At 37.9% G+C, this 17,057-nt stretch overlaps 1 protein-coding gene across 3 annotated transcripts in view; it reads right to left on the reverse strand.

Annotated features, from left to right (window-relative positions):
* The window catches only part of ARID5B (AT-rich interaction domain 5B), a 167,065-nt gene that overhangs the window by 132,472 nt on the left and 17,536 nt on the right, over positions 1 to 17,057 (reverse strand). For all 3 annotated transcript variants that reach the window (XM_081157342.1, XM_081157341.1, XM_081157340.1), the window contains exon 3: positions 5,329 to 5,554. In XM_081157342.1, coding sequence (XP_081013468.1) covers positions 5,329 to 5,554 — 226 coding nt within the window. The remainder of the gene's footprint in view (positions 1 to 5,328; positions 5,555 to 17,057) is intronic.

Below are 17,057 nucleotides of genomic sequence, written 5' to 3' on the forward strand. Positions count from 1 at the left end.
AATTTCTGATAAGCCCCATATGTAATTGATTTCTATTTTGAACTCAAGGATACTATCAAGGCCAAATCTGTTTCAGTAAGGAGGCCCTGTAGGGATTCTTCAGAATATTCATGAATTGGGTAATTCAACAATTTTATCTTCAAAGAAACCTTCCTAGTTTCTATCTTAAAGAAAAGAGTATAGCTATGGAAGTTAAAATATAAGCAACAAATACCCTCACAAGACTGTTTAATATACACAGAAAATTTACATCTATAAAGGAGGGAAGGAAAGAAGAAAAGGTTGTCCTAGTAAGAAGCCTAAAGAGTTCATCGGCTGTCTTAGGTGGAGAAGCCTTATTATGACAAACTGTCTGCTTCTTATTAGAGACGTTTATTCTGTTGACTTCAACACTGAGTGAGAATCCTTCCCACAGCCACATCCCAGGAAGCAGGTTGACATATCAAACTCAAAAGTGATCTGAAAAACCGTTTGAATACAAGGCCTCCAGAATTTCCAAGCAACGGCTATAGTCAATTTCTAACTATGGGTCCTTGAGAAGTTACTTATACTACTAGCCACTTACAGCCCAGCTTATTCTGACAGAATTTTAGAGAGGAGAAAAGTTATTTAATATAAGATATAGATATATATCTCTCTATATAAAGACATATATAAAACATATTTGTATATATTTTATATTTTATATATTATAAAAATATATGTAAATAAAAGAAGGATCTGAAGGATTTTAATAACAGTGCTCTACTGAGGCAGATCATAATGAGAGCAAACCCTGCCCTAAATCACTAGGGAAATTAAAAAGGGACAGATAAGCTAACACTGTACTATGTAATAATAATATGATGATAATACCATCTTAGACTCCAGTATTAAATGCTCTCATATATATTAATTTTTTCTCAGCTGATTGTCTCAAAAATTTAATAAGATAAAGCCAGGTACACACTATTCCCCATTTTACACACAAGGGACCCGAATGTGTAAACATACAGCGACTTCTCCAGTGAGTGACAGAGCTACAGGTAGAGCCAAGATTCTCCTGACATCCCATCCGCTGCTCTTCCAACATCACCATGCTGTCTGTTTCCCCAAGTACAGTAAAAGTCTCAGCCACAGAGTGGACAGGGGAAGCCACTCTTTCTCAATCTGATGGGACTTTAGAAACAGAAATTGAATTGAGGGAACCCCCATCATTAAATTCAGCCATGCCCACACCCACACCTTTTGGCCTCTTTTCTCGATTTCAGCTCAGACTCCTCTATCTTTTCTTGCTTTTTCTAAAGACACATTTGGAGATGAAGCCATTCATAACTGCCTATCCACAGACAGTTTGTGGCAGCATAATTGACAATGAGTCTGCTGCAAAAAAATGAAAATGCTGTTTTAATAACCTTGGCCTAAAATACATTCTGTTGTATGCCTCAAAGGGTTTCAATAAAAAGTCAACCTGTAGAGACATATTTTCTTGGCTTAAACAACAATCCAAAGCATATAAATGTAGTCCAACTATAATGACATATTTATAGGCCAATAAAGCTTACACTGCAGCTTTCATACTTCACTTAAAGGAACTCTGTAAGAAGCAGTGTTATATAAAATAATCTGATTTTTTTTTTTACAAACTATTGCCCAAGGAATAAAAAACTAAAAGTTTGCTACATTTAACTGATAGTGTTTATATTCCTTAGATGCTAAAGATTTTATAAAATGAAATAATTCTTCATTCGCTGAGTTCCAACTGCCATACCAAATATGGGCATCAAGTCCACTTTATTACAAAAGCTAAGCACTGTAATTCTAAAGACAAAAATAAATAACGAGAGGCTTGTGTAGTGAATGATTTAATCAACCCGATTCTTCTGGAAAAACAGGTTCCTGTGTTCGTTATGCTTATGAATAATACATTCCTTAACCCTTCTATTTTAACATAGGGTGTTTTTTTCCTATAAACTTCGGTATGAAACTACTGCCTGAAAGAAGGTAAAACATCTCACTGAGTAAAGTCTCAATTCGAGTTGGTTTCATATTGAACCTTCTGTCTTTGACTAGGACAAAGAAGAGGAAGGGGCCGCTCGTATTCTAACACATCTCGGAGGTGTTGTTTAAAATTATTTGTTTTCCCACTGTCTAGATCTGTCGTGTAAGTCACCAGTGCTTTAGAATCTTAAATGAAAACTCCAGAGAGTTTTAAAAAGCAAATATGACATCTGCAAATATTGTCCTTGAAGGGGAAGGGAATAAAAAAAAAAAAGAGTTGTGATTTGAATCAGAGCAGTTATTGGAAGCTGCCATTTGGGGCAGAGTTTCTCTTTGTGGAGCATTAATTTGTTGGCAGACACGCACTTATGAGAACATTCTTGTGTGTTTTTTTTACTATTCAGAGAGAGACAGGAAGTGACACAAACTGAGATTAAAGGGAATTTATTCTACCTAAACATTGAGCAAGTAGAGTTCTTTAATTAGCTTTTATATGGTAAAATCCCTTCTTTAAGAGTCAGCCTAATTATTTTGTTTCTATTGATGTTTTAACATGATGAAATAACTCAGTTGAAAAATAACATAATGCAGTTTTACTTCAACCACGGAAAGGTGAGATCTTTCCATTCTTTGCTTACTTCCACCAGAAAAAAAAAAAAGAGGGGGGTCTTAAGTAATCTCAGAGTTCATCTTCTTTCTTTGGTAAGAACAATGAGGAGTTGGAAGGGTTCTACAGAAGGAAAAACCTAATAAGTGTGTGAACTTCCATTAACAATGTGGTATTGGAAGTGGTTTTAGTGTGGCCAAGAGAAGGGAGATAAGAAAACCACTGTGTGGAAAGAAAAGTACAGACAACAAATATTTTGATGTTGCAGACAGAGAAGAGGTTGAAGAGAAAGTTGCTGGGACAGGAATGTGTACAGCGAATGACACCCCCTGTCTCCCCAATATAAATCCTAACAATGTAGACTTGTAAACCTTAGATCATGCAGATAATGGAAACTCATTACATTAAGGAAACTTTTTGTTTCTCTTTCCACATTATTACAACACAGTGTGCATTCCAATTACAAAAGCTATTTGTCTCAAATTCCCCACAGTTCATACCAACTGAGTAGAATTTCAAGGCCCCAAATTCTATCCTTAAAGGGGTATTTTACATTAAAAAAAGAAAAAGTACATGGTGTTTCTTGCTCAGCAGAGATGAGCCTCCAATCAAGTCTCCTGTTGGTTATTTTCTCTTCCTCAGCACTAATAGTAGAGTTGTTTCCCAAATGAGACACCCCGCTTCGGCACACACACACACAAAAAAATTTAAATGAGAATTACTTAAAATGCCTTCTCTCAGTAAACATTCTGTAGCCTTGCCTCAGCCCTACTGAAAGAAGAATCTGGGGAAGCAGACTCAGCAGTGACTATTATTTTTAAAATTCCCCTAGTGTGTCTAATGAACAACTATATTTAAAAACCACTAAGTACTTTGAATATTCACTTTAAACCAGTTTCTTCTGAAATCAATTATTCAAAATGTAGATCATGGACATTTTTTTTTTTTTTTTTTTTTTAGAATTGAAAAAGGTCAAAAGCTCTAAATCTTTGGATGGAATTAAGAGATTTGGTTTCTTTTCATGTTCATTAATAAACTATCAATGTCAAAAGCAAAATAACCCTGCTATAAATACTCTTGTTTATATGGGTGACATCAAGCTTAACCATCTACACATCCTTTTGTCCCCTGTGGGCTTCCTGTTTAGTTTTTTATTAGTAACAGTATATTCCATAACTAAAAAAAAAAATTCAAACAAAAGAAAGGTTTTAATGTTAAGGAAAATGAGACAATAGCGACACAACTTAGATCAAACATTAGGAAAGTAACAAAACAGATGTATTATTCAACACTGTCACATGTCAGACGACCAGTCTGTATTCACAGAACTGAGTGGTCTAACAGCATATGGAGGAAGATTCGTTTAAAAAAAGAGTTCTTTTGGTTTTGAAAGGAAAACCACTAGATTAATAATTTTCTCTAACTGTGCACATGACGATCAGGCTGCCATGTCCAAAATATTACTGTCTGACATCTACCCAAAGATGCCAGGAAACTGTTGATCATTAAACTCAAATTGCAAGAATGTATTAATGCTATTCCCAAAACACAGTACAGCTCATCACCAACCAGAAGCACATGAAAGACAGTCGGGAACTGGTTTTATTCAGTCTCTTTTTGCCAGTTAAGATGGTTTACGTTTGTTGTAATAGTTAAACACTAGATTAAAAAAAACAGGAAGTTGTCACATTGAGGCATAAAATAGGGCTATGAAAATCAGCATTGTGTTAGAATGAAAGAAAAAGATGCCTTAATATGTTAAAAGTAAAGTTCCTCTTTGCCTAAAGAGGAAATAACTAGTCTAAATCAGAGGTCAACTTTGGTCTTGAGCAATGCTAGAAGAGTATGTCAGTGAATGCCACAGGGAGACACAGACAAAAGGAAAAACAACACACACACACAAGGAGAGGATACAAAAAAGTCACTGGAGGAGAAAAGTGTTAAGAAAAAGCAACAAACTTAATTATGGAGCCCCAAGCGCTGTGCTTGACCCTTTATATCTTACATCTCACAGTGACCCTGTAAAGTTCCAATATTTTTCAGGTGGGGAAACTGAGGATTGGAGGTTAAATATTCTGCCCAGGGCCACACAGCTAAATAAACATCCCAGTCAGGATTCAAATACAAATGAGAATAACTAATCCGTATCCCAAGTTCTCCTTCAAACTTGCAGAGGAAGATGGAAAGGAAGGAAAGAAAAATGCTTAAAAGCTCAGGAAAACCTATGCCCACCAGGGTTTCTAGCTTTGACTTTGCTCTCCTGCTCCACACTAAGGGCCTCATCTGTCTTCCTCACTGTGCTTTCTATCCAACATAAAACATGAAACGCTAACATCGTGTTCACAGATGTCATGCCATCTACTTAGAACAGATATTCAAACTCTTCATTAATCCAATTTTAGGTGCCCTAAGTAAGCCTTAAGCCTTGATACCAACTGGAAGCTGCTTAAGGCTACGTGTTATAGCGCCCAGTTTCTGGCCCAGGGATTCACACATAGAAGGTCCTGTGAGCTAACAGGTAAAATTTATCTGTCTATCTATATGCCCAGGTCCCTTCGAAGTTAAAGAACTATATATATATATATATGTAGATATGTATATATGTGTGTGTGTATATATATGTATGTATATATATCATTGTGTGTGTATACATATCAGGGTTTCCAGAAAAATCTACAACCAAAAAAGTAGGTTACTGTATACGCCCAGACATTTGATTTAGAAGTGCAAATTATACTTACCAAGGTCAGCCTTTTCCTTGAGAACGTCTTTGAAGTTGAGTCCACTGTTTAGGGTTGACTGTCTGTACTTCAGCAGAGCTTCCCTCTGTCCATTCCTTCCCGAGGCCTCTGCCTTCATGGACCCAGCTCGGAGGCCACATCTCCACTTGGAGAAATCAGAGTGCACCCACTTGACCAGGTCTTCAAGCTTCACAATCACTTTTTCAGAAACAGCAATGACTTCATCCTACAATAGGTGGTTGGGGAAGAACAAAAAAACATTATCTGTGGTTCTGAGGTAAACGATAAATTTTCAGCAAAGCCCGTCTGAAACACCATTTTAGCAGTTTAACCTTATGCAAGTAGACAATGTGCTTTTCAGTGACAGAGAATTTTCAATAACTCACTTTGTTTCAATGGCTTTTCACTGCTGGTTGTCCAGTTGAGGAATAATTTATAAGATATATTTGTCATATGATCAGAAAGTACAAAACTTGGGCAGTAATTCTAACAGCCATTTTTAATGCTAGTTGCCAAAACCCACTCTGCCTATCTAACCGCTTGGGTGAAAGCTAATTTTTAAGTGCAATTAATTGCAAAAGTAAAAAGTGAGAACTAGATGACTAATGGTTAGCCTGTCTCTATATAAATGGTCTAAGTAAATCTGGGATTCTTGGAACTCTGACTCACCCTAAAATTCCTATGTTTATGGTACATTTTCCCTTGGCTTATACACAAATATTGAATTTAACTTTTGTCCTAAAAATTAAATAAAACTGTGATGTAATCCCAAAAGAAATACTTCATAAATGTTATGTGCTTCCCACTGAAAGAAACTTACACATTCTCATGTTTCTTAAAAACTTTGTAAGTTGAGAAATGAACTGATTTTTTTTCTTTTAATACATATGGGGTAAGAGGCGAGAGGGCGAGTGAGGAGAAAGCCTTTGAATCTAAGAAAAGTAGTTGAAACTTAAGTTTCTCCTATGGATCATAAATTTGAATTTTAAGCATCTCTAATTGCTTCCAGGAAACAACCAACTTTTCTGACTCAGAATTAATCCAGCAAGATATTTAATAGATGTCCATACATGGAGCAGAGGCGGGCCTCTCTTACCCAAAGATTCTTTGGAAAAAGCTTAAGATCATCTCACTGGGTTTTAAGTTAAATTATTTGAAACATTTGACATTTCAACTTGAGCTGACTTCTTTCATTTCTTTTACTTCACATTTCTGAAAAAAGCTTAGCTGTGAAAACCCCCAAGCTTACAAAATCTGAGAAATATTTTTGACAAACAACAACAGGAAGATGTCTCTAAGTGATTAAACAAAAGGAATTCACAAGTGATTCTGGCTAATTTTGCTGTTAAACATGACTCTTTCCTCCTCTCCTCCACTTCACACACACACACACACACACACACACACACACACACACACACACACACACACGACTCCAAAGCAAAACAAAAAAGGGTTTATTAAGATAAGCCTCACACAATTAAAAAATCCTGGGTTTAGTGTTTAAAAATGTTTTAAGGTAGGATCTAAAATTACAATTCTCCTCCTCCAGTTCCAAGCTGCTCATGAGAAGAAAGTTTGTCAGGCAGTAGCAAAATAACAAATACTCTATCAAAAATGAAAAGTAAAACTTTCGTAATGGAATCTTTTCTCTTATCACGATTAAATATGAACTTCCACTACATGGGAGACAAAGTGGAAACTGTTCTTGTCCTCCGCTCAAGAAAAAATATTTCAATGCTTTATGTAAACAATGGGGCATATTACAAAGTACCATTTCAACGGATGATTTCACTCTGATTCACTACTCTATCCTCTTGAAATAAAAGATCTGTAGTTGTCACGCATTTTATAGCTATTACATGGTGATTATTAAATGTCAGAATAAAAATTCAGCCTGGGTTATTGTTTCAAAACATATGGGAACAGCTTCTGGACAGGGCACACCAGGAATCGAGTTTAGAATATACTGGAAAATAATTATCATGCTATATCAGTCTCAACATTAGCCAAGATGGAATTTGACAACAATTTTACCAAATATGGTTCACTAGAAGAGACAAGTTTGGAGATGACTGTTATTTTCAAATAGCTCTCACTCTGATCAAATGATTATCATTTCAATTACCAGTTGCTTCAGATCATTTCCAAGAAATGGCATGACTAGCTCTGGCTGGCTTCCAAAAGCCGACAAACAAATAGTTTATTAACCAAGAGAAAATACAGTCCTAATGATGTCATTGATGAATAAACTCATCTTTCAAGATTCAGACCAGAGATTCTGTCCACCCTCTTTTTCTCTCTGAAACAGACCTTCTGAATATATGTACAATATCTAAAAAAACAAACACAGGAATTCACATAAACCTGCATAAGCCATAAACCCAAATTTGGCTTAATTGTGAAACCACCAGTATGTTTTACTGTGGAGTCACAGAGAAACTGGCCCTGCAACATTGTCAAATGCCAGGATTTAGAAGGAAATCTGATAAGCGGAGGAGGGGGAAACAACAAACCAACCCAAAAAACAAAACAACCAATATATATATAGAAAATGTCTCAGGAAGCATTACTTTGTACACACAATGGCATAAATCACATGCTTGCTTTTACTGTTCTGAACAAGTGCTGACTAAAGTTCCTAATACTCACCATTCTTGGGCAAGTCTCTATGTCTAAGAAAAGAATTTCAATAAGCTCGTCTCATAATTACATTAGCTGTCTGCAAACTGAGAATTAGCACTGGATAAATATTGCTGATTTACTCTAATACAACACAATAGGAACACAAAGAAATACTTTGTTATTCTATTAATGTACCTTGGCTTTTCAATTAACCTGGCTCCTAATCAATATTTATGTAGGCTGTGTTGAGACACTTTCTAAATCCATACCCCCTTTCATTAATGTTTTAAACTGCCTCTTTCTGTACTTTGGATTTTGTTTCTACCACTGTATAAAAACAGCTTATTCAGTCGTGGAATCCTTTAAGTCAGAGGAGCTCATATAGTCAAGAGGTCATAAATCAGCCAGCCCGTGCGTATGGCTGGCTTCTGCGAGTGTTCTAAACACTGATAAATTGTTCACAAAGTATCCAGACTTCCAGCCTCTCTTGCAAAATAAGAAAATAAAAGTATATCTGTCAAAAACAAAAGAAAAAACCCACCCCCACCAACAAAAAAACAGTGAGAGTGAGGAGCAGTTGCCTTCCATAGACAAGATGACAGATCTCTAGCCTCGGCTGTCCCCACCACTCCTTACTGCTGTGCACTCAGCCCACATTTTCCCTACCTGCCTGGTCCCTGGGGCAGGCGCCCCGTGTTTGAACTCACAGGCCCTGATTTAGTGCACTTCCTCATCTTATTAATGAGGATAATAAGGTTCAAGGACATGTCCTAGTGGCAGCTTCTCTGAGCACTTGGACAAGAATCCAGGTTTCCTATCTGTCAACACAGCATTAGTTCTGGACTCAGGCTGCCTGGGTTCTAATCCCAGCCCTCAAGTAACTCACTGTGGAGCACTGGACAACTTCCTTAACCTCCCTGTGCGCGTATATATATATATATCTATATATATATCTATATATATAGATATATAGATAATTTTTTTAAATATGTTTAAAAAAATATAGTAATACTATCTACCTCTCACAACAATTGTGAGGATTAAAGGGGTTCACGTAAATGAAGTAGTAAGTCAGTTAGCTGTCGCTGTCATTGCTGTTTTCCAAAGCACGCCATGTAGAGATGAGTTTAGATGGTTCATGGGTAAATTTATTATCTTTTTTAAATATAAGGCAATCATTGCTTATTTATTTTTGTGGTTACTTTCCATTTATGGGAAAGTGGGACTGGTTTCTCATTTACAAGAGATATAGAAAGTTTCCTTTTTAATAAATGTATAAAAATTTGACCAATTTGAACAAAACCATTAAGTAAACATGGGGACAGGTGGGTATGGGGAAAAAAAAGCCAAGATACTATGAAAATCACTGAAATTTGGGACAGTGTATTGTATCAGTGGTTCTCAAAGTGCAGTTCAGGAACCCTGGGGAATCCCTGAGACTATTTCAGGTAGTCCATGGAGTCAAAACAATGATTGTAATAATACTCAGACATTATTTGCTTTTTTCACTCTTAGTCTCTTTCAAGGTGGGGTTTTCCAGAGACTACATGACATACGGCATGGCAAAGCAGAGAATCTTGAAGCAGATATGACAATCCAGCTGTCTCTATTAAGCTAGATAGTAAAGAGATTTTTAAAAATGTAAAACAATGCCACTGTGTTTACTAATATTTTTAAAATTTATCTTATTGTTGAAAGTATTACAGATTTCCCTTTTTTCTCCCCAGTGATTCCCCATTGTTTTTGAAAATGTGGTTAAACTTCATAAAATGTGTTACGTTTACATAATGGGCTTATATTGCCATTTTAGTTTTATTTTTTAAATTAACTTACAGTAAAATATCTCCTTTTAAAAATTTTATTGTTGATAGAATTATAGATGTCCCCCATTTCTCCTCCTTTCCCCCCCTCTACCCAGCCCCCGCCCCACCCCAGGCCTTCCCCACACTATTGTCTGTGTCTGTGGGCTACCTATGTCCATGGGTTCTTTGGTTAAATATCCCTTTTTTCTTGGTGTACAGTTCTATGTGCTTTAACACATGGCAAGCACTGATCTGTTCTTGCTGTAGTTTTCTCTTTTCCAAAATGTCATATAAATTGAATCCTACAGTATGAGATCTTTTGAGACTGCTTCTTTCACTCCGCATAAAGCCTTTGAGATCAATCCAAGTTGCCACACGTATCAATAGCTTGTTCCTTTTTATTGCTGAGTAGTATACCATAGTATGGATGTGTCATATTTTGTTTATCCATTCATCCACTGAGGGACACTGAGGTGTTTCCAGTTTGGGTGATTACAGACAGAGCGGCTATAAACATTCACGTACAGGTTTCTATGTCAACATACATTTTCAGTTCTCCACAGTAAATACCTAGGAGAGGGATCACTGAGTCATATGGTAAGTGTATGTTTAATTGTGTAAAAACTGTCCAACTGGTTTCTAGAGTGGCTGTACCATTTTGCATCCCCACGAGCAATTTATGAGAGTTCCAGTTGTTTCCCATCTTTGCCAACACTTGGTACATCACTGCTAATTAATTTATTATTGCCATTCTAATATGTATTTAATGGTGTCTCAGCATGTTTTAATTTTTCATTTCTTTAATGACTAATGATGTCGAACATCTTTTCAGGTGCTAATTTACCATCCACATATCCTTTTTGGTTAAGTGTGTGTTTAAGTTTTCGCCCATTTTAAAAATTAGGTTATTTGTTTTCTTGCCATTGAGTTTTGAGAGTTCTTGTGCTTTCTGGATACAAGTCTTTCATCAGATATGTGGTTCAAAAATATCTTCTTCTATTCTGTAGCTTGTCTTTTCTTTGTTTTTACAGTGGCTTTCACAAAGAAAAAGTTTTCTATTTTGACCAAGTCCATTGGTCAGTTTTTTCTTTTATGGATTGTGGTTTTGTTGTTATATCTATGAACTCTTTGCCTAATCCCAGGTCATGAAGAATTTCTCCTATGTTTTCTTCCAAAAGTTTCATAGTTTCACATTTAGAAGTATAATCCATTTTGACTTAATTTTGTATAAGTTGTGAGGGTCAGCTTGACATTCTTTTTTGCATCTGGATATTATATTATTTTTATTCTTACATGAATTAATAAGTATTTAAATTTATTTCTCAGTTTTAATTTTTAACACATTAATTATCAATAGAGATAACTCACATCAACAAGAGCTCTTTGGGATCCTTAGTAATTTGAGTGTGAAGGGCCTTGAGTCCAAAAACTTTGAGAACCGCTGTACTGTATTATTAAACCAAGGCCTTTTCTTAGTTTTCATGTTCCTTGACCTCTTAGTAGCATTCGGTAATGAACAGCCCTACCTTTGAACTGAAACTCTCCCTCTTATTAAGACCTGTAAAGAGTCTGAGATTTTACTCTACTTTCAAACTTACAAGTTACCCTGCCACAGTTTCATGGATGCTGGCGAAGGACGCAGGACTCTTGGTCACAGACAAAGGATGGTTTACAGCAATAGCTGTAGTCAAAGTACCAGCCTTTGTGTTGGTTCTTTATCCCCAATTCCCAAAAGGAGATGGAAAGAGGGCTAGATAATACCTGCACATGCAATAGGGTGCATTACAGGAGAAGGACCCTGAATGTAGGGAACCCAAATCGTTAATACTCGTCAGTAAGCATGCTTGCCCTTTGTTCTGGAGGAAGACACTAGCTCTGTCTTCCAAGACTGTTTGTTCACTATATAAATAAACATCCTTCAAAAACAGTCCAGAACAAAGGCATCAGGTGGCTCCGCTCACAAGATGCGCAGATATTCAAGAGACCCTTGGAGAGCACCTGCCCAGCACCTGCCACCGCCCTATTTCTTTGCTTTGTTGAATCTCCCTTCCTCTTTATTCCATCTCCCTGCTAGAAGAATGCAAGAAACATGTATACTTGGATACTGTCTGGGTCCAGGTCTTCTTTCTCTGTAAAACATTGCTTGAAGAAGTCATTCTCCCTGGGAATTCTAATGTTCACCTGTTAGCCCATGACTACATTCTACAGTTTGGTTCCAAAAATTGCTCTAGACTCCAATCCCCTGTTGCCAAGTTAGATGTCTCAGAGTCAGCTCAAGGTCAGTGGAATCGCACAGCCCTTTTGGCTTATGTGTAAGAAAACACCTTAGTTGACACAAGGGAATTTAATACTCCCCAACTGTGGCTAACTTTTCCCTAATATCTATTCTTTCTTTCTGTTTGGTAATAAACCACTAAATTGCTGGGTACAGAATAAAGGCACCATTTCCTTGCTTTCCTTATAGCCAGATGCAGCCAGGTGACCAAGTTCAAACCAATGCGACGCGAGTATTAGTGATGTGTACAACTTCCAGGCCATGCTCTCAATGGGGATGAGTGTGCCTTTGGACTATACAAATAAGGGCAAATCTCCGAGGAGAAAAAGATGGGAGGAGCCTGGTCCCTACTCAGCTTCATGGGCAGAGCCACCACACTAACTCTGAAACACCTACCTCTGGGCAACGACATGAGAGATGCTGAACCAATAACTTATTTAAGTAACTTTTAATTCTGGATCTCTGTTACACACAATTGAACCTATTCCTTTACTAATACAGTAAGTTCTCGTTTAATGTCATCAATAGCCTTAGGACTGTGATAAAATGATGTACAGTATAACAAAACCAATTTTACCACAGGCTAATTGATATAAACAAAAGTTAAGTTCCTGTGGCACATCATCAACTTTACAATGAAACAATGCTGAATAAAACAATGGTATTCAAGGATCCCCCCCGTATCATTCCTCTGGAGAGAACATGAATGGAACCTTCCTTATAACACCATGTCGTACCCAGTAACAGGTCATTGCTGAAGAGAGTGAAATTCAGCTATGTTAATAGAACCCAAAGTGCAATAAACACATAAGTCCAATATTAGAGGGTTTAACAGGGTGGGGATGAATTGAGAACAGGAAAACACAGAATATTCACCTAATTTTTCCGCAAACATCCTGGATTTTAAAAATGTCCTTTGTAGTAGTTTAAACGTGATAAATTTTGTAAATACAAAACACACCAACAGGTGATGTTAGCTACATAAATTGTAAAACCAAAATAACAGTCCAATTAGTTCCACAGGAGTGGGAAATTTTCATTAGATACAGACTATAGATTTAAAAAAAAACTGTTCGGTGTCGACTTTTAGAAAGACCAGTGGCAACCACATCAGCTAGTGCCCTAAGCATTCTGGCCAGGCATTTTGTGCCTATAGTGTGCACCAAAGGACTCAGGCAAGAGAAGAAATTGCCACCATTGAAACTGGTGGTTTGGCCACCCCTCAGATACCTGTTATTCAAGGTACCTACTTGTATGCCCAATCACTGTCCCTGTCCCACATTAGTGTGTTCTGCTAACAGGATACCTACAGAGTGAGTAAAAAGGTTTCACTCTATAGGCACATAGTTGCCTATCAGAGGTCCAAGAAAGTCAGGTGAAACAGAATGGTAATGTGGGTCAACAAGATGAAGCTTTAACTGGCCAGTGGTGAGATGAGAAAAATGAAGACAATGTAGTGAGCATTTCATGAAGCTAAATTTGCTAGATTTCAAAGACTATCCTTGTATCAGTCAGGACCCCAATAGGAAATAAATAGAAGACTTGAGTAATGATAATCCAAAGAGGGTTTACAAACGGACTAATAGCAAAAGTGTTGGTGGGATGTAAAAAACCATAAGAGATAGACAGTATAGGAACCTGAGCTAACAGCAGTTCAGCTACCACCACTCCTAGGCCAAAGGGTCAAAGGGGAGAGAGGGTGGTAACCAGGGTCAGAGCAGATCCTTCTACTAGTGGCAGTGACTCTTCCTCAGAAGGACACTATCAGCCTGGAGGAACCTCACAGGAAAGAGCAGGGAATAAATAAATACCTGCCTTCATTATCCTCCCTCTCTTCCTTTTCTAGCAGGGCACCTCCATGGCTGAACCCCACTGGAGGCCACAGGGCCCAGGAGTTCTGTTAATGGAGGCCACACAGGTCAGCCTTCCAGGGCAGAGCAGAGAGAAGGGAGCCACATTGATCTGGAGGGGCCCTCTGCACCCTCTTTCCATTTAAGACTTCATCCCTCCTCCTTTTGTCTGGTGTTACTCTTTTTTCCCCTCTGAAATGAGGATGGCAGTAGATGTTGGCAGTTGTCTTTTTAAATATCCTTACTAGGCAGAATAAAATGATATCAACACTAAGTTGGTCCCCGACCTGGGAATTACTGTTCTTATTGCCTGTGACATAATGTTAAGTCTTTGGTAGGCATCAGTCTTGGCTGCTGAATTACATAATTCTGCCTTCTCCAGTAAACATCTGAATTGCAGAGACTTTTTAGAGGCAAGTGCCTTTGTTTAACTTCTACTTCTCTTGTACTTCTCAAAGTGCCATGGACCATGCTGGGCCTAAGCATGCGACAAATACTTATTTTAATTGTACTCCATCTCTGGATGATCCAAGGTGGGAGAAAATAAGGGACACTGAGAAAGCACTGGCTTCTGAGTCCCATGGACCCAGCCAGGCTCAAATGCAGCTCTGTGGTGTTTAATGCCCATGTTTATCTTGGGATGTGACATTATCTTGCCAAAATCTCGTCTGAAAAAAGGAGAATTAGTATAAAACAACCCATCTCATAGGGTAGTTGTTGAAGTTGTTATAGTACACTGGTCAACACAGAGTAGGCATTCAAGAAATGATGCCCATTATTACTATTATATAATATCATTTGAACTGAAAATCAAAGAATAGGGGTGAGTGGTATTCACATGTCACCTGTGAGTAACTGTGTGCATTCCTACCTCTTCTTTTTTTTTTTTTTTAAAAAAAAAATTGATTTTAGAGAGAGGAAGGGGGGGAAAGAGAGAGAGAGGAGAGAGAGAGAGAGAGAGAGAGAAACATTGATCGGTTGCCTCCCGCGTGTGACTGGAGATTGAACCTGTGACCTAGATATGCGCCCTGACCAGGAATCGAACCCGCTACCTTTTGGTGTACAGGATGATGCTCCAACCAACTGAGCCACACCAGCCAGGGCAACCTACTTCTTCTTAATTTTCTGTCTGGGAACAATAATATCCCTGTAGCTCCTGCTGGATCCCTCCAAAGGGAAGTTGTGCCAGAAAACAATTAAGAATGTCTGGGCTTCTAAGTCTTTCTCCTCAGCTCTCAAGGACACAACAGTGGAAACTCTGAGATGCATTAATTTACCCAGACACTAATCTATGAATTTAACAGACATTATTTTACCTAATCCCTACAAGGGCTTTCTGAGTGTCTTAGGCCCATTTCAGAGAGGAGAAAACTGAAGTGGAACCAGAAGCCAGCTTTGGCTGCATCATCGTCTTTCTGGGAAATTGGTCTCTTAAGCCCTTTCAGTAGTAACACTCAACTCCACTGCTGCCCAGGGTCACAGAATATTCCCCTAATTCCCTCCAATTTCCTGGGGTGCATGGGATGTAAAGTCATTTTGCAACAAAAAAGGTTGTAATTTTTAGCTTGTACTGTGTTTTTGTCCCCAAAGTAAGACTATAGACATCAGCATTCATGAGCCAGTTAAAAATGTGAAGAATTTTCTGTTGTCTGAGTGATGAAGATATCCTCTCAAGTATGCACTGAGGTTTAATTTGACTCCTTAACATGATCAAATGGATTTGCCATGGAGGCTCATTAGCGTATTGGGTTCCAATTTCCCAAGCCAGCTCCTTGTCTTCCAACCCCTTCCCCACCTCCAGGAGCCATTTGGGCGAAGCTCGTGACTCAGTGAATTTTGAAAATCTATCCTGGCACGAGCAGAGGGAGAAAGCAAACAGAAGACTGCTCTGAGGCGCGATATGTCAGATGTAATGTGACCATCCTTCTTGGTATCGCCAAAGGCATTTGTGTGTCAAACAAGTAATTCAAAAATCCTAAATATTTTATGTTCCTAAATACATTTTTAATACACGCTAATCTAAAACCTGTTGGGCTGCAGCCTGCTCCCCTGACCAAAAGCCATCTCTAAAGAAAGCGCCAGAAACAGCCTCTCATTAATTCCCAGTTCCATTTCTTTCCTTTTGGGTTTACCATGCATGTACCTTTTCTCCTCCCTAAAAGTACAAACAATTTACACAGAAAGCAAGAAAATACATCTCAGAATCTTAGATACTTCTTCTCTAGACAGGCAAGCAATTGGTATGTGCAGAGATGCCTTAAGTCAATGGTTGAGCCTGCCCACCCTTCCTTTGACCAAATGGATATGATGTTAACTCCACAGTCTATTTTTAAACTACTTTCGGGTTGCCATGATAAAAATCCATATACTTAGCTCTGGTTATTCAAACATAAGCAACAACAACAACAAAAAAGATTAATGAGACCAATTCTAGTGTTCAGGCTCAGGTGAGTTATCTATAGGAAGTATAAAAGCAAAAACAGTAATACTAAAGCCCAAACTCAACCACCACCCAACCATTACTTTTACACCTCCTGATCTTTTCTACCCACTTTTACAGGCATATGTCACTCTGCCCAGATATGCAGTCCAGCAGGGCCCACATTCTGCAAAGACCCTAAAAAGGAGGAAGAAAGCTTTTGCCCTGTTGGTGTATGAAAATCATGGTGGGAACCGTCTGAATTCTTCAAGATTATTAGTGATCTGGCGGAGGGTCTTGATCTACTGCTGTCATTAATGAGAAGAGCAGTCTCCACAGAGAATCACCAAAACCCTCACGCCTATTTAGAAAGCTTTAAAGTAGAAACCAAGTAAATCTTCCCGTTTTGTGTAGCCTCTATTTAAACATAAACATATGATTTAGACATGCTCCCTCTTGTTCAATTTTTCCCCCCTCCGTTCACTTAGCACAGTTAGCATTATTATCCTCACATGTACAATGGCAGAGGAATAATTTGAGACACACAGCTTTATTTAATAATGTAATTATCCTATATTGGATTACTTAAAGGGGCTTTGTATTTTTAAGTTCTAGTTTTCCTACACTGGTGATATGCTCTGTCGTGGTAAATGATTCGGGCTTCAATCAGAAGCCCTAAACTCAATTTAGAAAAATATTGAGTATTTATGAATAAGCCAGGATTAAAGCAAGAGCCAATTTGCAACCACAGTTGGTGA

The sequence above is a fragment of the Miniopterus schreibersii genome (assembly GCF_964146895.1).
Source record: "Miniopterus schreibersii genome assembly, chromosome: 14".
Lineage (NCBI taxonomy): Eukaryota > Metazoa > Chordata > Mammalia > Chiroptera > Miniopteridae > Miniopterus > Miniopterus schreibersii.